Source organism: Colossoma macropomum, unplaced genomic scaffold, assembly GCF_904425465.1.
Source record: "Colossoma macropomum unplaced genomic scaffold, Colossoma_macropomum, whole genome shotgun sequence".
In the NCBI taxonomy this organism is placed as follows: Eukaryota; Metazoa; Chordata; class Actinopteri; order Characiformes; family Serrasalmidae; genus Colossoma; species Colossoma macropomum.
The window spans coordinates 33,063,787-33,090,036 of record NW_023494788.1 but is presented as its reverse complement, the minus strand read 5'-3'; the positions used below and the strand labels follow the sequence as shown (position 1 = coordinate 33,090,036).

Here is a 26,250-nt window from a genome sequence, read left to right as displayed (position 1 = left end):
CATTGGAAACATAATTATGAACAATAAAGGACCACATACTCTTAAATTCTGCTGGAGTTGTGTTGACTCCTTGCACTCTATCTCAACTCCAGGCTTTTTGTTTTACTTTTCTGTTTTAATCAGTGAGTAAAAATATGTCCTATATTTCTGGGAAAATAAATGAAGAAAATGGTTTAAGGACAGTTTTGTACCTTTGAGGGTATATTTACATTGTTTGTACCTGCTGTACTGTATATTACCCTTTTTCCCCAACTGTGTGGGCATCAAAACTGTGAAATGACACCCCTGAAATTGTGCAGAGAGCAAAAACCTGACAAACCACTGAAAACGATCTTCTATTTTATATTCTTCAAAGAAGCCTCCCTTTGGCAAAAGACATGTTTAGTCAATGTTCTAAGGGATAATAAGCTCATACATCTTCTACATTAAGACTTGTGTGTACAGCTATTTTTATTTACCTTTAATGTCATGACTCTTATTTAGTCATAAATATTAAGATCAAGATATCTTTAAGTGAAAATGGGTCCAAGCTTTTGACCTCTGCTGTACATGAACTTCAGGCCTGGATCATCATGTTATCAGTCCAAGGGCTCAAATACTTGAATCTTACCTTTGATGACTTTATGCGCAGAAGCAGATTGACCCATCACCGACAGGAATGAGGTAAGTTTTTCTTTAATTCAGTTACTTGATATTTTATATTTGGTTTTGGAAATGGTCATCCTTTACTCTGTCAGAGTATCACATCTCTTTTTTATAAATCCCCCAAACACATGTTTTAAATATCTGAAGCTTCAGACTCAAAGTAAATCTAAAGGTACGCTAACTTACTGCTGGAAAACTGAAAGCTTGACTGAAGTAATGGTGGGTAGTGGAACAGGTGCTAGGCACTGATGAGAGGAGAAAATGATGTGGACATTTTAGGAAAAATGTGGAAAGCATCAGATTAGGATTAGGACTGCACAGCTAGTAAAGTTCCCACCATGAGTCAAAACAGCTGTTTAGATTTTCTCATAATTGCTCATGGAAGCTTCCTAGTGGCTCAGGTCCCTTGGCACAAGCCCATGAAAGCCATGGGATGACCCAAGCCTGGTGACATTGAAGACTGATCTTCCAAAGTGATAGTTCCTTGTTGAAGGGAAGCCTTTGTGGCCTTATCTCCTCTCACCCTGTCCTTGCTAATTTGTTCCAGTGATGTAGTTGGAGGAGGAGATGGGTCAGGCCTGCTCCTAAACACTCACAACACAACAGAATGTCTGAAAACATACCCCATGTAAATATGTATGTAGCATTATAGTGCTCCCTGCTGCAGTACTTGGGATTCAGCTCACAGTTGTGTTACAAGTTTTCAGGAGGCACGTTTTAGTACATAACGACATGTGAAAACAATTGTATAGCTCGGCGCTTTTGCACCCTTGCGAGGTGTATGTTTCTGGCCCAAGTGCTTGGCCTCTGTGATGTGGCCGTGTTCAACTGGTCCCAACTCCTCTTCTTTAGCATTTATCACAGGCTAAAGATTTGACGCTTTGCCATTTTTAGCACCTCTTCTCAATTAGCACTCATTTTGGCACGTCATCACCGGCAGCTTCACACTCACAGCTCTGCAAGCCAGCCTTCTGCTCATGCTCACTCACATGAACCATGGCCAGAGAGCCCAGAACTTTCCCAAAGACCACTCGTTTATTCTGATCTTTCTACCTCTTTGCACAGAATCTAATCAGTGAGGACAGAGTGAGAGGAGATAAGGCCATGGTGAGCTCAGTCTCAATGGCTTTGCTTCAGTGAAGAACCGTAACTGTGAAAGATCAGTTTCGAAAGGTCACATAAATGGATGTACACCTGAAAATGAAGTGTCACATGATGCACATGCAGTGCTTTGAATGCAGAACGTTGTTGCTAGATTGGACAAATCTCTGTTGGACAAGCTTTTCACCCTGTCCACTGTGGGTTGCCCGGAAGAATTTATAGTGATCAAATTGCTGTGATTGGAGTTTTAAATTATGTTATTTCAACAATCTGCACCATTCTTTTAAAAAAAATCACACAAATCACAAACACGAGGCAACCTCAGGACAGCACTGCGACTGTAAATAACTATTGTGCACTAAAATTGTCTTACCAATTTATACAAACACCAGCTTTGTTTAGATTTCCTACACTGACTGAATAGTGTAAGATTCTAAAAAGGAAACCACACTGATCTGTGGCCACAGCACAACCGACACAAAACATTGTTTGGCTTAGGTTTTTAGGCATGCTGAATCACAGCCATTGACACATAAGGTTGGCATTTGAACTATAAACGAGTCCAGGCTGACGGCAAATTCTGCCAGCATTGAGTTAGTGGCCAATTTAGACATAAGATAACACTTGTCTTACTTATTGCACCACTTAGACTTCATTAAAACATTTTAGGTCCATTTTGGTTAAAACATTAGACTGCTTTGTAGTTCTACATGAACAGCTATCAGAAACCAAACTCTTCTTGCCTTTCAGAAGAGCTGAAGTCTGATTGGAAAGCATCCCTCCATTCACCTTGCTTAGTGTGAAACCTACAACAAGGAAAATGCAGGCTAATTTAGTTATGCAAAACAAGGTTTTGGGCCATTTTGGGGGACTAGAGATGCTCTGGAGCAGAAGGGCAGATAGTCAGCTAATGCTAAGCTCACTTGCAAATGGATTCAAACTCATAAACTCTATTTAGTCTCTGCCTACCTCCAAGCTTTAGCTGTCAGGTTTCTGCCTGTTTTGTTGTGATCGAGTTTAAAATTCAGCATTTGTGTTGACAAAATTATTTGAAGTTCGAACAGGTTTATGTGCATTTTAAGTCATATTACTTCATGCTTCCGCTTTGTCAGTTGTCCTCGGTGCTTCTGGTTTAAAACAAGTTTCACTTATTTGTGGAATTGATGTTTTATGTTTCACCAGTATGCAAGCCAATGTTTAAACAAGTTAGCCCAATGCTAACAGCCACAAGAGCTGCCATCTCAGTATTGCAATGAGTATGTTAATACTGCCTCAGTTATAATTAATATAGGATAACGTAACTATTTTACTACATCATCTAAGTATAACATCTCTGCCATCATATGTACCATGATTCACAGTATTCACAGAGTGAATATAGTTATTCATGACAATGTAAGCCAACATCACTGTTCATGCTTGGCTTTTCATGTTTAAAGTTATTTTTAACAATTTACAGTTTTCAGTTCCAGTGAATTAAAAAGCAAATGTATGACAAGTCACCACTTCATTTAAACTGGGGCTAACAACAGCCAACAAAAAGAAAAAAGAAGCATGTATCAACGAATCTGGTCACCAGTAAAACTAGCATATCGCTGCTGCCAGAACAAAACCTCTTATCTCCATTTTTGGTGTTTTTCAGTGTTTGGCATGGTTTGAAAATACGTCTTGCCCTTTACATTGTGCCAAATTTTTCTGATGAATGGACCAAATTAAATGGCCAAAATGATTTGAAAAGAAGTCTGGTTACATTGACTCACATAAAAAGTATAGTGTGTTTTTTCCTTCGCCTGTAAAGTTACTATTTTGGAGATATGAGGTTTCTGCGATATCTTGTGTTTTGCATGCTGGTATGCTGGTCAACCAGTATGACCATTCTGGGTGACCAGGTAAGCCAGCACCAGACCATCATGAACCAGCATTAACCAGCTTAGACCAGCATGGAACCCCAAAAAGTTACTTTATGAGACCAGACAAAACGGTTCTTTAATTTTAATGTAAGTTGCTGTAAAAACCCTTTCCTAATGGTGTGAACACTGACACACACGCCAAATAAACACCACACTCTACATTTGGGAATATTAACAAATACTTTGTATTTATTAGTTCTCCAGCTTAGCGATAGTGAATATGAAAGAACTCATTTGTGGTTGCAGCATGGACAGGTCACTTCTTTTGAGGTAGGGGTCTAAAAAAATGGCTACAATGGGGAAGTCACTGGCCTAGCAGTCTCCTGACAGGCCACTGTCTCTGAAAAACCCTTCCTGCTCCATCATGCTGGTGGTCTTTCTACCATCTCTTTTTCCCTCTCTCCCTGCTCTTCTATTTCTCTCTCCATGTCAGCGAAAACTGGCCCTATCCAGGCCCTCCACTAGAGCCCTGCTGCTCTGTGTTTATCTCCTCTGAACACAGTGCTGCTTTAGAAAAGATACAGCTAGGTGATCATGCCGCCAACCTGGTTTAGATCCGCTGAGGCTGTGACAGTTTGGAAAGGTCTGTAATCCCACGCTGAGGTCTTATGGTTCCTTCTGACTAGCGGATGTGATTTTGTTATGGCCGACGTAAAGAACCTCTCTGACCCCTGTGTTTTTTTCAGCTCCTCGCAGCAGGCTGTACCGCAGTAGAGTTTCAGTCATAGATGTTGTCAGCCAAAAAAGATTATTCTTTTGAAGGAGAGTATCTTTGCAACCTTGTGTACTGCATGGGATCGATCTACTTATCTATTGCTGTCAGCTTAATCCTACAACATTTGAGAAACTATCGGTAGGAGAATATTCCTGCTTGTGTGTGTGTGTGTGTGTGTTTGTGTGTGTGTGTCAAGGATGCTCTGTTGGCCGTGTAATGCTCGTAGGGTTACCAGTGTGGCTTCTAGCAATAGTGAACATCCTTTTTTGTAGGTTTACCAGTGTGGTTTCTAGCAATAGTGAACGTTCTTTGTCATAGGGTTACCAGTGTGGCCTCTAGCAATAGTTAACGTCTTTCTTCGTAGGGTTACCAGTGTATTGTTGCTGTGAAAAGAAAAACCCCTATCTTCAAAATAGTCACTTAGCTTAACAGGAGACAAAAACATTCTTAACTTTTAAGATGAGTTAACATAAAGAGATTTTTCCTTCATTTTAGAGCATTTCTATTGGTCCATTCATCAATAAATTTTAACACAATGTAAAGTTTAGTGTTCAAATGATCTAGAAATTGAGATGCATGTTTTTTTTTTGTTTTTTTTTAAAGGACAGCAAAGATACGCTGGTTTTGGTGACCTTCTATGCTGGTCTATGCTGTTTTTTTTCTAGCAGGGATGTAATGCTGTCTATATAGTGTTACCAATGTGGGCTCTAGCTAGTGAACTTTCTTGGTTTGTGTAGTTAGCCAGCTTTTTTTTCACAGCATACAAGTAGGTGCTGTAGCAATGTAATGCTTGCCATGTAGCATTACCAGTGTGAGAGCTAGCTGGTGAACCTTCTTTGTTTGTGTTGGATTCTATTGAGTAACTTTGGTAACATGATTTTGGACTGGACAGTCTGGTTTAGAGCTCCATTGTCCAGTGACAAGATGTTAAAATGTGTCACTCTAGATGCATCCCATCAAATGAAGTTAATAAAGTGTCATTCTCATCTTGTCATTACACATCTCTCTCTCTCTCTCTCTCTCTCTCTATCTCTCTCTCTCTCTCTCTCTCTCTCACTCACTCTCTTTCTTGCTCCGTCTCTCACTGTATCTTACGGAGCCCTGCTGGTGACATCCCATATAAATAAAAATAATGCGTGCCTTAGTAAGGCGCGGGAATGAGATAATTAAGTCATGGCCTCGACTTAGTTAGACATGGGAACGAGATCATGCCTTACTTAATTATCTTGTTCCCACACCTTACTAAGTCGTGTCCACGCATTATTTTTATTTATACAGGATGTCACCAGCAGGGCTCAATAGTATCTCTCTCTCTCTCTCTCTCTCTCTCTCTCTCTCTCTCTCTTTCTGTCTGTCTCTCTTAGTCTTGCTAAATAGCACATCAAATTTGGCACCATCAATGCTACCAAAACAAATGAAACAAATGCAATAAACCAGATAATCATCTGTTTTGAAACAGGCAAAAAAAAGACAAAAATAATGTGTTAAAACACATCCCTGGTCAACAAGGCTGGCTTTGACACAGCTGAAATCTGGCAAGCCATTAACCAGTCTGGTTTCTAGCTAGTGAACTTTCTTGGTTTGTGTGCCATAGTTAAGTAACCCTAGCCATGTAGTATTACTGCTGCGAGCAACAGGTAACGTTAGCCATGTAATCCTGGCCATGTAGAGTTACAAGTGTGGGTGCTAGCATGTGAACCTTCTTTGTTTGTGTGCCATTCTAATGTAACGTTAGCCATATGTTCAAGTGCGAGCACTGCCCCGCACTTAACTTCAAGACAACACTCGCAGTTCTTACTTTCACAACTTTTAAACTCGAGGGCAGCATTTTGGGTAATGGCTACAGCAAAAAGCGAGAGAGGAGATCAGAAGGAACGAGGGAGCTGCTCATTCGCCTGTGAGATGCTCCTAAATCACCTCCCACCATCAGGCGGCCGAGTAGGCGTGCTCCGAGGACATCTCCATCCTTCTGTATGTGAAGCGGGCCAAAGCGGCGGGCCCTGAGGGGGGCCATGTGGGCGGAGGCGGGGGCAAACAGGGTTCTCATCCCTCGCCAAATGGCTTTGGGAGCCCACAGGATGGAGCGATGGAGTGGGAGGGAGAGAGATGAGACCCTGGCCCCCGCGGGAGCCTCGCCATGAAGAGAAATTTCATTCTGCCTCCCTGGAGGAGTCACAGTCACTTAGCATTGCAGCGGCTCCAAGAAAAGGGATGCGGAGACGATCATAACTCAGGCAGATTAGCGAGGAGTTTGGATGGGGGCAATTGAGAGTGTGGCTAAATTCAGAGATGATGGAAGGGTGGAGAGATAGAGCTGTAAAAATATAGCAGCTGCAACAGCAACAACAACAGCACAGAGAAAGAGCTACATTCACAGACCTCATTATTAGCGGGCGCGGCTACACCAGAGTTCTCTGCCACATGCGGTGACAGTCCGGATGAGAGATGACAGAAATATCCAGAGTATAAATAATGCAAACTGAGCCAGTTGGGAAGAGTTCACGTCTGGTTTAATTAATGAGAGTGGGTGTTAGTCTCCTCTAATTCTGTTCTCTTTGTGTGATTTTGGTGGACATTTGTTAATGTGCAGAGCCCAAAAAAAAGGTGGTAATGTTTTATATATATATAATTTGCAAATCCTTGTGAATGCTGTGCTCAGTAATGCAGCATGACAAGTAGCTCTAAATGATGTGTTTTGTACTTTCAGCTCCATAAGCTTCACAGAACTGCCTCCATTCACAGACTTACAGCTCCATCTAGAGGCAGAGCGGAGCATGACCGTCTCTTTAAGACGTTACAGTTGATGCTTTCAAAGCTGCTTTCAGATCTTTTAGACGGCGCTCTCATAAGTTCACTGCCAGACAAAACACATCAGTCATTTTATATGAGATTATTACTCACTTGACTCGACTTCCAAATGTGACTGTAATGGCAAATAGAGTTTCCTAACAAATAAATGATCCAGTGATTCAATTCAGTACCGAATGTTTAGGTGAGTTTCAGGTGCATCCATTTCAACTGAAAATGATTCACCTGATTCATTTGGTCTGAGTGTTTTTTTTTCTTCAAACAGACTTTATTCCTTTATTGATATTGATTCCTTTATATGTTCATTTTAAAATACCTCCCAAGTTGTGTTATGTTTATTTTGCTTATCTCCCGATTTGCAGCCATGTTTTCTGCATGCTGTATGGTCATTTAGCCCAGTAGGGGGCAGTGATTTATTGCCAGACCAGATTCATTAAACTTGGAGTACTGTGGCACAACTTTTAAAAGTCCCCTTCTTAAAGATAAAACGTTTAAAATATTGATTTAATCTCTCCTTTTTTCCACAAAGATTAAAGAATAATTACTTTTTTTACAGTACTTTATTGTTGTTGGTTGAATGCGACTCATTAGGTTGGCACCAATTTGTAACCACATATAATTGATCTCTAAATATCTTTAAAAGCTTGATGATGAAGTTAATGATGATGATGGTGATGATGATGATGAGGAGGAGGAGGAGGAGAAGGATAATGATGATAATGATTGTGCAACATAGGTCTGATAATGATGACAATGATGATGACGGTGAGGTTGATGAAGATGATGCCAACAATAATTAATGATGAAAACAGAAATGATGATATTAATTTTTGAATTTTTGATTTTGAAGATGAAGATGATTATGATAATCTTTGTCTCCGAAAATATCTACAACTTGACAATGATGGTGATGATCATGATGAAAATGATGGTACAATTTAATTCTAAAAATATATAATAGAACTAATGATAATGAAGATAATGATGATGGTGGTGAGGAAGATAAACATAATGATGGCACTGATGACAATGGTGATGATAATGAAGATAATTGTGATGATTTGAATAACTTTAATAGTAGTAATAACAACAATAAAGGTTCGACAGCTTATGTGATTAACTATCTATGGTTATTTAATTAGTTGTTTAATAAGGCTATTTCTTAAATTAGTAAGATGTGAGCACATGTAAGAGTCTCAGTCACTGTCAAATGAAAGTAACAACGTCTCAGTTCTGTAAAGAGCTGCAGCTCCAGGTTCCACCAACAGGTGGTGCTCTCTCGTAGTTTCTGGTCTCTTCTGATTGGCTCGCTTGTTGAGCCGCTCGGTCCGGCCAGTGTCTCGCTCTACAGTGAAGTTGCTGTAACTCCGCTCGTGTCAAACTCCTGCAGATGTGCAGCAGCTGGTCAGCTCTCTCCTCTGTGCTGTGTTTCTGTCCCTCCACACAGCTGCATCAGAATGATTCCTGACAGAGAAAAGCTATTTATTCTCGCCGGGATACTGATGATGGCGTTATCTTGTGAAGCTAGAGGTAAGTTTTCATCTGATTACTTTGCTGTTATTCATTATTTGTTAAAGTAATAATAGATGTGAGTCGAAAGTTTTCGCTACATAAACAATAACAGATTTTATTGATGATTCTCATTGACTAAAATCATGATACTCTTGATAATTTGTAATGGAAATGAAGATTTCAGTCATGGACCAAGCCAGGGTCATTAATGCTACTGAGTGCTTGCTTTCATTTACACTGACCCGCCATTTCATTAAGTCCACCTCCTTGTATCTTTACTCATGGTCCATTTTATTAGCGCCAATGACCTTACAGGAGCACTTTGTAGTTCTGCTGTTACAGACTGTTGCGTCCGCTCACTGTCCACTCTATTAGACACTCCTGCCTTGTTGGTCCACCTTGTAGATGTAAAGTCAGAGACGACAGCTCATTTGCTGCTGCAAATGCGTTGGTCATCCCCTAGTTCTTCATCAGTGATCACAAGACGCTGTTGGCTGGATGTTTTTGGTTCTCAGTCCAACAGCGACACTGACGTGTTTAAAAACTCCAGCAGCACTGCTGTGTCTGATCCACCTGCATCAGACCAACACACACTAACACACCACCACCTTGTCAGTGTCACTGCAATGCTGAGAATGACCCACCACCCAAATAATGCCTGCTCTGTGGGGGTCCAGGCCATGGTAGAACATGATAACAAAGTATGCAGAGAAACAGATGGACTACAGTCTGTAACTGTAGAACTACAAAATGCTCCTATATGGTTAGTGGAGCTGATAAAATTGACAATGAGTGTAGATACAAGGTGGTGGACTTAATGACTTGGCTGGTCAGTGTAGGTTTAGAGTAATAAAAGCTTGCAGTTTGAATGTGGTGGCTGAGGTCAGAGACTAGTGTCTTCATTCCAGTGTAGAAGATTGTTTTTAATGGACGTTCATAACACAAATGGACACTCAGTGGAGAAGAAATGTAAAATAAATACATGGTTGATTTTGGAAAGCTGTCGTAACGCGGGAATGTTTACACACATGTGGGAGCTATGATGCACGTGTTCAAAAAATGTACCATCCTCTAATAGGAAAGTTTATTTCAGGGTATTGAAATTTTGGTTTGGCATTTAGTGTCACTGTTTTTTACTTACTAAAGTAATTCTAGTGCTGTTTTTGACCCATCACCTAGAAACTCCCTCCTCAATCAGAAGTTTATTTGGAGGAATGTCTTCTAGCGATTCCACAGACTGCTCTTGGCCGCCGAGCCAGTCGTTACATTTGCGCTGAGGTCAGGCTCCACAAAAGCCCCTTTAAGGTCTCAATTTGTTTGTTGACTGAGCCTCAGAGCGTCAGGAAGTGCCTAAGAGAGTTTAGAGACGGACCAAGGCCAGACACTGAACTGACCCTACTGAAGCAAGTGTATCTGCGCTGGGCGGTCTTTCAGCCAGCCAATGGGTCAGTTCCTCCCTGTTCCTGGAACTGTGGCTGGACTTTTGGAGGTACATAAGTTTGTGGCTTCTGCTAAGCCCATAGATAAATCAGAGTGGGGATGATGACACCTGCTGGTGGGAGCCTGCATATATGAGGGCAGAGCCTGGACTTTATGTGCATGTGAACAGCTCTGCTTCCTCTTTCTTCACATCACCCTGCAGAGAACCTGTCGGTCACTTTAAAGGCTCCTACAGGAAATAAAACAATGACTTTAACAGATAAAAGTGCAGTCGGTGGAAGTCAAGGTCAATTCACCCTTTCAAATGTTGTCAGTCTGCTTCAATTTATAGTGTTTTTCAGAGAACATATTCATCAAGAATAACATCCTCAACTAGTTCTGCTCATGGTTTCTATTTGAGAAAAAAATACAAGAACACAAAGAGGCATAAAGGGTTTTTTTTAGAGCAATGCCACAGAGCAGTGGTCCGCAACCCTGGTCCTGGAGATCTATGCTCCTGTACAATCCATATTCTGACACACCTGTTCCAGCTAATTAACTTCTTCAGAAGTCCTGGACTGGCTGGTTCAGATGCAGCACTAGGTAAAGTGCATATTCGATTCAGATTCTCAAAGTGTACCTACATTTAAACACACATAGAAACCATAGTCAGATTTTGTTAGGGATGCTATTCATCATGAATATGTTCTCTGAAGAACAATTTTGATCAGACTTGTTCCTGCAAATCTACCTTCCTGTAGAGTATAGTTCTCATCACATTCTAAGTTCTTTCGAAGCACCTTATTGGCTAGATCAGATGCCTTAGTGGTAAGGTAAAGTGGAGAAGCTTGGAACTAAACTCTGCAAGAAAGTAGATCTCCAGGAGGAGGGTTGGTGACCACTGGTGTAGAGGAACTACTTTGGTTCCCTACAGTAGCTTTCAATTGATGATTCTTTGGTGTCAACGTGAATCAGGAATCATAAAGCATTTTCCTTCAGCACTGTAAAGTGTTTTTGAGTGAAAAGTGGTATTAGAGAGGATCTCTGACCCAGCTGAGCATGCTTACTCAATTATAGGCAGGGTAGTGGGAACGATATCGTTGTTTTTGATTACATTTTGATTTTGAAGATCTTTTAAATAATATAATATGAATGTGTTTAAATGAGGATCCTCTTTTTCTACATCCATTTGTCCAAGAAACAAACCATTTAGGAACCTTTTTTTATTTTTTAAGAGTTTCCAACATTTTTAAGAGTGTAGAACTAATATGCAAGAGGTTCCAGAGGCTGACCTGATGCACTCTTGCAAGAGCACTGGATTGAACGTTTGTTTGCTTCATTGAGATCCCTCAGCATCATTAGGTCCTACACAATGAACCTGGGATGGTTAACTTAAATAGCGTTTGCACAGGTAGGTGTCATGATGGTCACTGAGCTGATAAGAATGCCGTCTGAAATTTACCTCGGCTGAAGTAAACATTGTATTGTCCTCTGTATTTATCCCTCCAACTGCTGACTGAGCCTCTCCCACATGTGTCTAAAAGCGTCTATGGGACGCGCTTGGTGGGAGGAGGGAAGCGTACACAATCTTTGTTGCCCTTGGATTGTTCTTTTCCGTTTTCCTGCTTGTATTCCTGACTGGAATGCTGGGAGCCCAGCGTTTTGGTGGTGTTTAGCTGGAGAGTTTAATGAGGGGCCATTTGGTCTGGATAAGCATGTTTGTTGGTAAATAGTAAGTTGGGATGAACTAGGACCGAAGGTCAATGAAGTGAGCATGAATGAGGGTTAGTGGTGAATACAGGACACATTGTTTAACAGTGGGCTATATGTTTATATACAGTGTTTTCTGTTGACCTGAAAGAGTAGATGCTTTGTCTGGAAAGAACGAGCTGTGTGGGGTTAACACAAGTGGCCTCAGTTAGTTCAGGACTGGATTTATTATGAGGTTAAATGGCTCACTAGTTATACAGGACTGTGGAAAAGTCAAAGTCAAAGACCACCTTTTATTTATTTCAATTCCAGTAAAAATGGCCATTAAGTAACACAGAGTAGATAATTTTTCAGGAGATATGGGAATCCCACTGTGTGAAACCTGGTAGACCCCCAAAACTGCCCCAGCAAATAAACAGTATTTTCCTCTTTAAGAGAGAGAGGAGAAAATCAAGCTGCTTTAAATCTGAAAAAAATCCACAGGTGGATACTTTCACTGTGAGAAGACAACTCAGCGCTATGGGTCTGAAAGGATATTGTCACTGTCCAAAGTTGTTTCTCATTTTTTGACATAATTTCAGAAAATCAGGTGCCCTTTACATTGTGTTAAAATTTCATGAATGAACCAAAAGAAATGCTCCAAAATTTCTTGAAGTAACATCTCTTCACTTACATTGAAAGTAAAGTACATTTTAGCCCTCTACTATAAGGTAGCCATTTTTGGAGATTTTGGACATTTATGGAGCTGTGAAGAAGCTGTTAATGTACAAAATAAAAAGAAAATGTAAAATGTGGAGTAATGTGTTATAGATTAATGAGTCTGTACTTGGATCATGACAATCAGACAATGCAAACAACTTTTAAGACTGAACTTTGGAGGTGAAGTTCTTGCATTTCTTTGAGCTGTTCTTGCATTTCTTCTAAGCTGGTGGGCACACAATACTGAAAAATAGTGTGTTTAGTCATTGAGGTGTACATGTTTTCTGCTTTTCATCTTGATGCTGAAAACTGAATAACTTATACTGGAAATAAAATTAATGAAGCTCGAGGCAGGACAGTCATTGGAAACTACAAGTGCCCCCAGTGATGTTTTAGCACATTGCTTGAAGAGCATGTTAGTGTGACATAATGCTTGTTCGTCACTTTTCTGCAATTCTATAAAAGAGCTCTATTAGCTCTAAAATGCCAGGAATCACAGTACAGTTCTCAGTAATCCTCATTCATCCTGACACAGTTCGACTGCCAACAATGAGTTGGATGAATCTCGGCTCCAGACACACTCTATCTATCTCCTTCATACACAAACACGTGCTCACACATGCCACCCAGCTCAGATAAAGTCCCTGTACAGGCAGTTCTGAGGAATGTTTTCACCCCTCGCCTGCCCGCATGCGGTCAGCTATTTCCTGTTTCACGCTGGTTCCTGCTTCTACCTATGAAGCCTTTATTTTTTTTTTATTTGCCCAGGAACACGTGACAGCTCCTCATGGCCCTGAGCCTGGCCTCCAGGTCCAGCGTAGTCTGCCATTCACGCAACGTGCTCAGATCCTGCCGAACGTCGGCCGTGCCCGAGCTAATGAATGCCACTCTCCGATTTACATACTCCACCAGCTACAGAGCTCTAACAAAAACAATGTGTTTCCTTACACAGTCACACTCGTTTCCAAATGTTTGGAGAGGCGCATGCATCAAAGACGTGTCACAGTCTTTAAAGGATTTTGAGGTAAATTAGAGATGGCAAAATATTATGGACAGATTTATCAGTGAAGGCCACAGCAGCAGCAGCAGCAGGTCTGGCGTTTTTCGCTCTGCCGACCTAAATCAGGTCCAGACTCTGAAGGCTTGTAAACAAGGCTAAATCAGCCCCTGCAGATCCTTTCTTTTATATACCTTTTAAAGGTATAAACAGGTTTATTGGAGCTAAATAGCTTTTTGTTTGGGCCTTCGGATATAAATAGGCTTGCTCGACTGATAATTGACTAAGTTAATGTCAGTCCATTTGCATGTGATTTAAGCTTAGCTTTGAAAAAACTCCTCCTGATTTGATCCTTAATGTGGGGAATCAGAAGGATGTGGGCCGGGCGCTTGTGGGCCTGGGGTCCTGGAGCGCTCCACTCTGTTGGCCCGTCTCTGTTCTCTGCAGGTGCCAGCCTCCTCCGGTTCATTAGGCAGATAATGGGGCTCTGCAGGCAGCTGTGCTTATCAAAGGCATGATAATGGAGCTGCTCCACTGGAGCCGTGCAGGCTTTGTGATCTTCCTCTGCAGTAGAGGAATAACACCAGGGTCCAGCTCCAGCTCCAGGCTGTACTAGATAACCTTAATGTATGTGAGCTGAGACTGGAAGGGTGTATTAAAGGGCCAATATTGTCAATCTTTCTTTCTTTTTCTCCCTGAAGTCCTCTCATGTTGTTTGTGTGGTTTTATGTACCAGTAATGCATGTCTACATTTTTGGCTTTCATGACATTCAGAAGAAGCTGTTTTTACTGCTTAGTCTTGTTATTCCTTAGAATTAAACTGTATTTTTTTTTGTTACTATGCTGTTTTAGATTAATACATAAAAATTAGCTTGTTCTGATTGACTGCCTCATTCAAAGAGCAGTCCAGGCTGAAAGACTCCTTATAACTTCAGCATGAAGTGGCGGAGCTTAACGGCGGCAGGTTGAATAGGTGGATATATATTTAAAGTGCTGGGTTTGATTTTCTTTCTCCAAATATCACTAGATCTCGATTTGTTGAATACAAAATATTGCTACATGCGAGCAAACAATGCTGCTCATATTATTGACATGCAACCTCACCACAATACTCCACACAAACCAGCAAGCTTTGTCAAATGTGGTAGTTAGGTTTCTTTGGCAGTTCTGTGCTGCACTTTGTGTTGTTGGTGTTGTTATATAACAGCACTGAAGTTTACTAGTAGACTTACTTTTATGTACTGTTATTTTAATATACAGGAATGCTGGCTCGCTCGATGCCTGTGTTCAGCATTGTTTATATTTTGACTGTTGAACGACCTTGTATTTCAGAGGATACCGTGACACTTTGGGCAGAATAATGCATGCGGGCTGTAGACTTTTGGCGCATCAAAGTGTTTATCTTTAGATCTTTAGATCATTTTCCCATACATTCATGTATTAACTAATCTAAACAAACAAATTCCCATGCATTCTTTACTGCTGACCACACACTGTGCACAGTGGTTAGATTGAACAGTGGGAAGGGAACACCATAGAACCACTGTTGACCAGATATGTGGATGGTGGACCATTCTCAGCACAGTAGGGACACTGATACAGACCCTGCTGGGTTTGTTGCTGGAGTTTTTACACACATCAGTGTCACTGTTAGGTTTAGAGTGCTATCCAGTCAAGAACAGCTCTGTGGTCAGACATTGACCACTAATGAAGGGCTACTGAATGGCTAACACAAATTTTATCAACAGATGGGCTACAGTCTTTAGCTGTACACCTGCAAGGTGAAGCCAGATACCATGACCATCAGTGTCCCTCCTGTGCACCACCCAAATAACATCTGATCAACGGTGATCCTGTGGTCAGAAACTTTACACAGGGTGAGCCTCATAGATACAAGAAAGAAGTATCTAATAAACTCAGTGTATGTAATGTTTTTTGAATGCCATTGTATTAATGCATATATTACTGTTATTCTTACATTATACTTTGAATACTCTTCAAACACACTGCATTAACAAACATATTTAAACCTAAATCTAACACCCAATATACATTTAAGATATTAATTTTACTATTATTATTACATATATGCACATTACTTATCCCTTTATTTACAGTAATATGCAAACGTTTGAACAGCCGCGGTCAAAAGTGAGTGTAGCCAATTCGAAAAGAAGCGGTGGTTGGCTTCACAGGTCTCGGAGGAAGCCTTTAAAGGTATATTTCCTGTATATTTGTTGTTCTTTGTGGGACAGAATGTACATGTACAGCACCTTTTTTCTGATAGTGTATTAGAATCAGGGTTCTGCCCTTTACGTAACTTGTGCTGAGCAGTGTTGTTTACCTGGTCCAGAAGTCCCAGGGCCTAAAGGCACAAACAGGAAGTGTAACTTGAGCCTCTCCTGTCCGTGGTACTCTCTGTCACTCTGTCTGTATGCGTGTGAGAGTGTTAGTGTCCCTCAGGTATTTTCCACTGTTTGTAAGTATAGTTAGAAGCTAAGCATTGTAAGTGGGGCTCCCAAATGATGTCCTGTTTCATTAGGAACATCATGTCGTGCTTGTCAACTTGTCAGCTTAAGTCTTAGATGTGTGTGCATCTGCTTGTGTGTATGTGCGCTGCATGCTCGAGCAGTAATTAAAATGTCACTTGAGGCAAGATCACTATTACAGAAAACCTCCCAAAAGTCTGGCGTCTAAAAGTGAACAGCAACAAAAAGAAAAAAGTTTACCTACAGAGTTCACATTTTTAGCAAAGGGAAGGATTGTTTGGCAGGATCCAATTGACTGTGTGTGTGTTCCTTGGCACTGTAAATGCTGAGCTAGTTATCCAACACATTTCAATGGGAAATGTGCTGTTATTAAATTTGAACATGATGTTCACGATGGCAAGCTTGTATTCGCACACATACGTCCTCATGCACATGTGTGCATGAAGTATGTTAATACCAAGTCCTTAAAAGTCTACAAGAGTTCAATCTGGCAAGCCTAACACTCTATTTCACCCCATATTTTTTAATCGCAGATGAAAACCAGCACCCACTTCCTTGCTGTTCCTGTTTTGATGGGCCCGGCCTTGCCTTTGTAGTTCTGATCTGCTTGAAACATGCTCACTCCGCCAGCGCTGTACCTACAGTATCTCGGGTGAAAAAGCGGGTTTATGTAAACAAGGTGCTTAATGAGCTCTTGTGCGCCATCCCTCCGACACAGCTATTCGAGAAGTGTTGGTATTTATGGCGGAGGCATTAAAACACAAAGGAGAGCGCCAAGTCTTTGAACTTCTCTTGGTTTTTATCAGTGCTCAGCAAAACGGTTTAGGGGTTGTGTGGCTCCAGGAGTTTGTTGCGTGTGATCCTCTGTGTGTGCATTACCTGTGTGACTGGCCGGGTGGAGTGTTTGCACAGGTGAGAGTAGGGTAGTGTTTTCTGAAAGAAAACTATCCATTTTTCTGCTCATTCTGATGGTGCGAGCCTGTTGGAGCGGTGTGTGCTCGTGCATGAGCAAGCCTCCTGAAACGCTCAGCTGGGTGTGGGAGTCCTGAAGCGCTGCTGCTGGGAGGCACTGTTGCCCTCCCTTTGTTTCCCCTTCACAGGTGGGATTACTCAGAGATTCACAGGGAGGATTACAGCTGTCCAACCCAACCAGCATTGACCGCTTAGCTCTGAAAGACACGCATTTTTTCGCCACAATGCCTCCCGTGCATTTGTCTAACGGATGTGTTTTCTCAAAGCTCTGAAATTCCAGGGATCCCACAGTTTAACCGAATAAGAGGGCCTCCCTAATGGCTTTCAGTCTCATGTTCTCGTCTCTCTAAGTGCTGGCTTGGGTCTACATTTCCTTGGGTCATTGCAACAGGTGCCCTGGGTCACCGCAAAAAAGGTTACCTGGGTCATCACTACAGGTCTCCGAGGTCACTGGTTCCTCACCTCACACTTGAGTTCCCTTCAGTCCATTAAGTGGTGACCTGGCAATATAGTCCCTAACCCTGCTCCTGGTGTACCTCTGCCCATATTTCAGTGTTTTTCTTGCCCTCGGTTCAAGAAAGAGTTAACAATATGATGCAGGCACTCTGGGAAGACATGCAGCAAACAGATAGCTGGTAATCACTGCCCTTGGTCATTACGTTGGGTGAGTGCAAACCTCACTACCATGGCCATACCAAACATAGCTGACACAGTAACGTGGCTATAATGTAAATTTGAGACTATATGAGAAAACATTATATATGAATGTTTATGAGGGAAAATAACATACAAAATTCTAACCCAATGCTACTCGTGATGGTGCTAGTTACAGCATTCTATGCAGCACCTGCTCAGTTTAGATTGCAGGGTCAATGCTAGTTCAAATTAAAGTTGTTGTATTGTGTTACTTACTCATAAAAGGCTACAACGAGCATGAGAAAAGTCACTCTTACTGACGGTGTAGTCTCATGAAATTCCAAAATCAATAGATAGATATCATATGTTGTAAGTTTCAATATATATCTTTAGTTAAAAATGTAAATGAATGCTTAAATAACTGAACAAGAGTCAGATCAAGAGAATGGAGGGAAATGAAGGGATGAAAGATGTACGTAATGAAACTTATGGATGGGTAAACACAGGAGTAATGAAGGAGATTAGAAATGAGTAAATAGTGTTATACACATTTTCACCAATGTGATATATATTTACTATGTGAAGAAGGTCATATTTCTGCAGAATGGAAGTTTTAATCCTGGTTACAGCCCTGTGTGTGACTTAAAAGATGAATAGATGAAAATGCTGTGTGAGTGTAAGAGAGAAAAGATGTCTTTCGGACTTACTCCCCACCAGCAATTTCAAAGTTAGCCACAAGTTTACTACATAGTGTAGGTAGTGTACATATACCCTTGTTACCCAATAATCACAATCCAGATGATAAACAGAGCTGGAACAGGGATTGCAATTGCTTTATAAAGATCCATATAAAGTAGCCTATACCACAGATGTATCTATCGGTTTGTAGCACCAGTTGAATAAAGTCATTTCTGTGAAGATTTGTGAGCACTTTCAATTTTTATAGCTTTTAATATGTGCATTACCAGATAAAAGTGAAGTGGGCAGAGTAAGTTAGCTATGTTAGCAGATGATAACGTTATCTTTTAGCATAGACAGTAGAACTTGATTTAGTTACTGTAATGGCAAACTAGCTCCTCTGACCAGCTCTGGTTAGCTACCTGACACCCTTGACAAGAATTACTGCTGTTATTGCTACATGAATGAAATCATGTTGACAAGAACATGAAACCTAAGACAGCAGGCCAAAACCCAAAACTGCAGAGACAGAGAGAGCAAGTCAGTGAAGGACAGGAGAGAGAAAAACAAAGTGAGCCAAAGCAGGATTAGAAAGCTTGCGTGTGATAGCTGTCAGCCTAGCTTTTGACACAAAGAGCGCTCATTATAAGCAGGTGCTCGTTACCCTGCAGGAGCCCAAGTTAGCCAGCATTAGCATGAAACCATGCCAAGTTGTGGGTGCGTTTATGAGGCCAGGTTTGGCGCACTGCTAGGCCTTTCCCTGTGGTCCAACCGCTGGTGGTCCACTGGAGGAGGAAATATAGGGGTGCTGTCCTACACTGGGTGACTCTGAGATTGTGGACTCATACTTCCACAGCAGCAGGCCAAAATTCTGAACAATAACAAAGCAGAGGCTATCTGAGCCACTGTGATTCAGTCCAGTGTGTTCTCTGCCTCACTTCCCCTCTCTGTGAGTCACAAACAAAAGCAGCCAACATTGAACAAATCTCTGAAGAGATTCGAGTTTCAGAGACCCATCATAATTCTGCAGTTGGAGAGTTCATTGTACAGATGGTCTCTCAGTTTTAGCAGTGAAATCATTCTTACCTGCCCTGACATAGAAATGTCCAAAGACATAACTTTCAAATATGTACCAGTTCAAGGCATGTTCCTTTAGCCTTTGGATTTCTCCAAATGGAAACTGGAATTTTACAGAGACTGAACTGCCTATTACTCCATTACACAAAGGTCACTGAGGACAAGAGCTGTAGTCAAGTAGGAACATCTGATCAATAAAGAGTCTCTTCAGTCCTTCTATTTGTGTCAGGTGCTGAAAAGCTCGAAAATGTCTCCAAGTAGCTGCGTGAGGGGCTTTTAGCTCGGTTGAGAAAAGAGCTTATATGGCAGCGTTAAGCAGGCTAGCAGTGCAGTGTGATGACAGACACAAGCACTTTGTCAGGTTCTCATGGCCTAATCAGCTGTGTCAGTCTTCTTTGCAGGTTTCAAAATGCACTAGATAGGACAGGGAGGCAGGGGGAAGAGCAGGGGTTAATGAAGCTGGAGACGCTGGGAATGAACGGCTGGCAGGCTACTCACGGATCACTGTTTCACCTGAAAGGGGCCGTCTTGGCCTCCACCTCACCAAAGAGAGAAAGGGCCATGGCACCAGGGCTGTCATGCTGATTAATGGGGTAGTGGATGAGAGACAGCTGCTGCACTATAGCTAGACACATGGACACTTGGGCAGATGAGGAACAGCGTTTTTAGAGGAGGGCCTTCAAACCCCAGTCCTGAAAGATATTTACCTCAGAAAGCAAACTTTGATTGAAACAGTGTTAATTTGATGTTCAGCAACATTGATCAAATGTTGATTCAACAGCATTCACTGATGGTTGAGTTGTTGTTGATTTAATGCCAGTACAGATGCTCATTTAATGTTGAAACAATGTTTACTCTGTTTTTACAGTATTTTTACAGCACAGTAAATTGATTTTATATTTATTAAAATATTAAACGCTTTACATTTTTAGGTATTTAACAGACACTCTAATCCAGAGCAATTTACTCTGGTAGGCAAGTGCTGCCTGGATAGGGATCAAACCTACAATGCAGCACAATTTTGTTACCCGCTGTTACCCACATTGGAAGAATTTGTGATTGACACCGTAAGGTTTTATAATCTGAAAGAGGTGTGAAGGATGGCCTAGTGCAGCATGAATTCCATGAACTTGAGGTATCTAATATGAATCTGATGCATAAAGATCTCCATAATTAGTCATTAGAAATGGATTGTGGGTTTTCAGTGGCTACCCGACTAGTAGCAGTTTACATTAGGGATACTCAGCTCTGTTCCTGGGGGTCTGAAGTCTGGTGATGTTTGGTGGTGACCCTGCTCTAAACAATGCTGGACTGCAGCACTCAAGAACCAAACTTGGGTACCCCTGGTTTAGGTGATCTGTGATGCTTTTGCAAAATGGCTTATTTTGAGTGGTTTCCTAATAAGGTGGATCTCGAGTCGAGTGGAATTCTTGCACAGTTTCAAGTATTCCCTGCCCCAACCCACCTGATTAAACCCAGCAGCTAATGTTCAAGCCCCTTCATGAGCTGGATCAAGTATGGAATCTTTGTTTAGCACACCTAATACACATTTTGTGGGGTTTGATAAATAACAGGCCCTGGCCCATCGTCACCTAAATGTAAGGAGTCGGGTTCAAGGATGTGCATTCCAACTCATTTTGATATCCGAGTATTCATAAAAGTTCATGAATGGCTGTCCAGGAAACTGCAGGGAAAAATAGGCCCATGGCTATAGGCTTACTACGAGGATAAAATTTAAAACAGGTTTTATTACTCAAAAATCAGCAAAAGAAATCAGAATGAATAATGGAAGCTGCCTCTTGAGTGAAGCTAATGCTAACTGGTACAACACTGGCTGCTAACCTCACCTTCTACACAAGCTTGTTTCTTGTCAGTGGATGATATGCCAACGTATTACTTTGTCAGAGAAATATATTTTCAGTGTTTCTGGACCTTCCCATGGTTAGCAAAAAAGCCAGAGGCACGCTATTTTTGATTTCTCTGTCATGTCTATACAGTTGTGTGTCATAGTAGCAAAGTATAATATAGTATACTGTATAGTATACTGGCAAAACTGTCACATTTTGCAGTCCAGTCTTCCTGTGAGAAAACTTCAGGACTGAAGTCTGACCCCCTCCTGTGGAGACAAGAAGAAGCTTGAGTTGGTACCATGGGTGACAAACACATAGCGCACATCGCCTTAGCAGAGGCTAATTGAGTTAGCTTGTCTCCAACAGCAGATCTGATTAAGTTCATTCAAAAGTAACAAGCAGAGGTCAGAGAACCAGAGTATGACGTGTGCCAGGGTTTCTTTTTCTTTTCTTTTGAGGGAAAAGGAGGGGTATCTGTTTACCAATCCTCAACCCCCCACTATGTGTCATACCGAAGCATCAGTGCAAACAACTGCAGACATCAGTCTTTGGTCATTATCACCACCTAGATAAAGAAGTCACATTCCACAACCATGACCACTGTTTGGTCTAACTGACATATCACTGAAAGCAAACGTGATCCTACTGTACACAAGGGGTGGAGGTGAGGGAGGAGGGGGGGTGAAGCTCCTATCTAAATCACATGATGGCATGAGATCAAACTCTAGATGACCTGGTGAACCCAGTCCTCTGATTGGCTGATGGTGTTATCATGTTAACATGGTATGCTGATGTGTTGGTTGCTATTTTAGAAGTAATATATTGTGGAGAGTTCAATGTAAGCTGACATTGTGAAAAATAGAAACTTTGTTTGATTCTACGTGCACACATTTGTGTGAGTGCATGAGCACTCCAAATTAGATGCTTTAGGGTGAAATAAAATGACCAAAAGCGGATTATTATAATAGTTCCAGCTGTCTCTTGAGCAGTTGGGAAATGACCTAGAACTAGAACCAGCTCAGTTGTTTTATAGTTGGGCCAGTTCTTGTTTTTGAATGTGCAGTGAGAAAATGGCCTTATAAAGCAAGTGCTTCCTTTATTAAACCTGCAGTGAAAAGTGTGGCTGGTGCATATTCATGTTCAATGGCAAAAAATTAACCACAAAAAGTTGTTAAGTTATTGACCTGGGAAAATGAAAAGTTAAAAAAATCCACCTGGAAGTTCTTTGCTGTCAGGTAACAATGATTTGTCTTACACCAAAACAGTGGATAGATTGGTTAACCATTATAAGATAATATTTGACCTGCAGCCTATTTGGTCAGAAGAATGAAGAAGAGTGTGACTGCAGGTCTTCGTCAAATCCCAAACCTGTTGTTGATCCTAAGCCAGTAGGTCAATCACAGCCATGCTGTTATTTGTGATAACATACAACCTTATGTTTTCTACTGCTGAATTAAAGAATATGGACCAAAAATGTTTTTTTAATAAAAAGAGGTTTAGAAGAGGCTCCCAGTTTGTGTAGCTGTCACACCATCGCCTGGAAATGACAAGTTAGAATCCTGATGCCATGAGAGCGAAAATGGCTTTGCATTATTAGATGTGGTCATGAGCAGTACATGAAATGCAGTATTAAAAAAAAAATCATTGCATTTATATTTTTTGTAGCCATTTTTAATAACCCACTGTTTTGCTGGACCTGACCTATAATGCATAATATGTGTCATGAAGAAGTAATGAAATATAGCAATCTTATGTTTTTGCCATATTGTCCACCCCTAGTACAGAGTTGCCACACTTCCAATATTATTGATATTCATTTACCATTCTGATTGCATGGGATTATGGGTGTTATCATATACAGTGCAGGAAAAAATGCAACACCATGGATACATTGATGAGTTTGTGCAAGCTCTGCAAATTATAGAAACGATATACACATATTTATACACATTTAGTTATTTTATTGAAATCATTTATAGGTTCTTCATCCTTTGTTCTTTCTTCTGTGTTTCTTAGGTATTTGACAAAAAAAAATCATTAAAAGCTTTTGGTTCTGTGTAGCAATGGTAAACACATTTGTTTAAAAGAGCGACTGGTCCATGTAGTGACATCTTAAATACTTATCTGCAAATGTTCAAAGGCAAGACATCAGCAGACAGTGTACCCAGAAGCTTATCATTGATGTCATGATGTATTATTTTGCATTAACGTGACTTTTTTGGGGTGTTTTTCATGCATTTTGGTGGGTTTTGAACATTTCCTGTCTGGAAACTATAGAAGCAATCTGGCAACTCTGCCCTTGTTTCAAAAGATGTTTGGCTGGCCTTGAAATTACTTTATTACTTTGAGTGAGAAACTTATCTCTAAGCTTGTTCCAGTTTTATGGCCAGGGTCAGGGTCACCGCTTTGTTGATGGAATACCAAAGAGTCGACACTTAAAATTCACGTTTAGCGCAGATTTTCTGTGGGTTCTTCATAGATTTACTGCTGGGTTTCTCCATTATCCAGCAGCCAGAAACATGTGCATCTGGATGCTTTGGACTTCTGATAGCACTTATGCAGCAGGTTGACTTTTCTGCACTGCTTGCTAGAGCCATCCACATCAGTTCCTCATGTGTTCTCTCCTCCTCGTTCTCTCTTTCTTCCTCTCCTTTCTTTCCTTCACCCCTCTCTCTCTCTCTTTTTCTCTGGTATACTCCCTCTTCCTCTTTCTCGGCCCGCGTTTGATGGCCATGCCACTTCCTCCATCATTTCCATTTATCCAAGCTGCGTGCTGTCAGCCTGTTTGAAGCTCGCCCTGTGACACCAGTGTGGAGCTTCTGAAGCTGCTGAAGCTGCCTGGGCTTCAAAGCTCTTTCAGCGCTGCAGTTTGGGAGGCCTCCTGTCCATAAATCCTGCCCCAGAAATCACAGACCCATATCAAGATGTCTAAAACAAAGCAGGCCAAAGGGGGACAGGCGTGCTTTTAAGTGTTCTCTGGTAGTCCATATGCCCGTGCCCATATGGAAGTCTGTCTTTCTCTACACATACACACAAAAAAGAAGAAGTAAGCATGTGCCCAGTCTACACTTAAAGCCGCAGTCACACTAGACTTTTGCAGTTTGTGTCGCAAAATGGCTGTGACATGGCTAGTCCGGAGGATTAGAGCAGATAATAAGCCAGCAAAGTCAATAACCATAAACAATAACAACAAAAAAGTGATCATAATTTTGCACACTATATGCTCAAAAATATGTAAATGCCCAAGTACAGATTTTTTGAGGCCAGAGTTTCAGCCGCACCCATGGCTAACAGGTGTATAAAATCAAGCACATAGCCATGAAATCTCCATAGGAAAGCACTGGCAGTAGAATGGGTCATACTGAAAAGATCAGTGAGTTTAAATGTTGTCTGAAATTTCTGGCCCTGCTAGATCTGCCCTGGACAACTTTAAGTGTTATTATTGTTACATCCTCTGTTACATCAACTACAGAGTTCAAAACTGCTTCTGGAAGCAACGTCACCACAAGAACTGTGCATCAGGAGACGGGCATGGGTTTCCATGTCAAGTAGCGGCACACGAGCCTAAGATCTCACGCCTAAGGGGGATAATGGTTTTTCAGGGTTTGGGCCCCTTAGTTCCAGTGAAGGGTGATGTTAATGCTACAGCACCCAAAGACATTTCACACAATTATATGCTCCCAGCTCTGTGTCAGCAGTTTGGGGATGAGCCTTTCCTGTTCCAGCATGACTGAGCCCCTGTGCACAAAGCAAGCTCCATAAAGACATGGTTTGACCAGGTTGGTGTGGAGGAACTTCAGTAGCCCTCACAGAACCCTGACCTCAACCTTAATGAACACCTTTGGGATGAACTGGACTGGATGAACTTGTGAGCCAGGCCCTCTTGTCCAACATCAGGGTCTGACCTCACAAATGCTTTTTAGACTGAATGGGCATAAATTCCCACAGACACACTCCAAAATCTTGTAGAGGCAAATGGGGGTTGACTCTGTATTAATGCCCATGGTTTTGGAACAGGATATCCAACAAGCTCATAAATGTCATGGTCAGATGGGCAGAAAGGTTTTACCATATAGTGTATATCAGAAAATTATAAACTCATGGTAGTGAAGTCCTGCACACTCAGCAGCCCCCAAAAATGTAGATAACTGTCAGCAGTGGGGTGAATTGTGTGGTGCTCAACACTGGATTTTCATTAGAGTGAACTGAATCGGTTCCCTCACCAATCATCGGTCATTTTGTAGGCATTTTGCTAAGATACAATCAAATTTAGCGCTCGGGGAAAAAATGAATGGACAGTTGTGTGCAGATAAAATACAGGACACAAACAGGTCTAATATTATTTTTAGTCCTTAAAAAGTTAAATCAGGCTGATTATCTTGCTAACAGTTTCCTACATAACATTGGAACATCCATGCCATTAACATGCCACTCTCATGTCATATGCTGTCTTGAGTTGTCATGACAGATTATAACTCTGTCATCTTACCGTTACAATTAATTGCTGACAGATGTCGTAATGTTTGATGCCTTGGCAGCTAAAAAGAGTGCACACAAACAATTACTGTTAATAGTAACACTCATATCACTGAACAAAATCTATTAACAGCTTATAACAGTATGTGACTTTTGCTATGACACTTTTATGTCCTGGTTATGTCAATGTTGTAAAGCAGGTTCAATGTTACCATAATCCTTCTTTAAAATGCATTTTAAAGACCTGTTTCTTTTGTTTGTTCTTTCAACCATTGTTATTATTTCTGGTTCGATGTGCATTCAAGTACTGAATCTTCTCAACACTGATTTCAGTATGGAGCTTGACTCTGTGGTTGCCACATTTTGAGAGATTAATGTTAATCTGACTGGCCGTTGGTGAAATTTGCCTGTCATTTGCATAAAGTTCAGACATTATCCTTATTCTTTTACTCTCTTCACCTGCTTGACTCCGTTGCCACTCTCATAACTCTCCATGCAGGATTTCTGCCCATCTCCATAAAAAATTCATAGGAGACTTTTCTGTAATGTGAATGAA

At 41.2% G+C, this 26,250-nt stretch overlaps 1 protein-coding gene across 1 annotated transcript in view; it reads left to right on the top strand.

Moving 5' to 3' along the window:
• Window positions 1-8,560: 8,560 nt before the first annotated feature.
• Window positions 8,561-26,250, top strand: part of fgfrl1b (fibroblast growth factor receptor like 1b) — a 50,493-nt gene continuing 32,803 nt past the window's right edge. Inside the window, exon 1 of the mRNA XM_036569236.1 lies at window positions 8,561-8,709. Within this exon, the coding sequence (XP_036425129.1) occupies window positions 8,637-8,709 (73 nt within the window). The 5' untranslated portion in view covers window positions 8,561-8,636. The remainder of the gene's footprint in view (window positions 8,710-26,250) is intronic.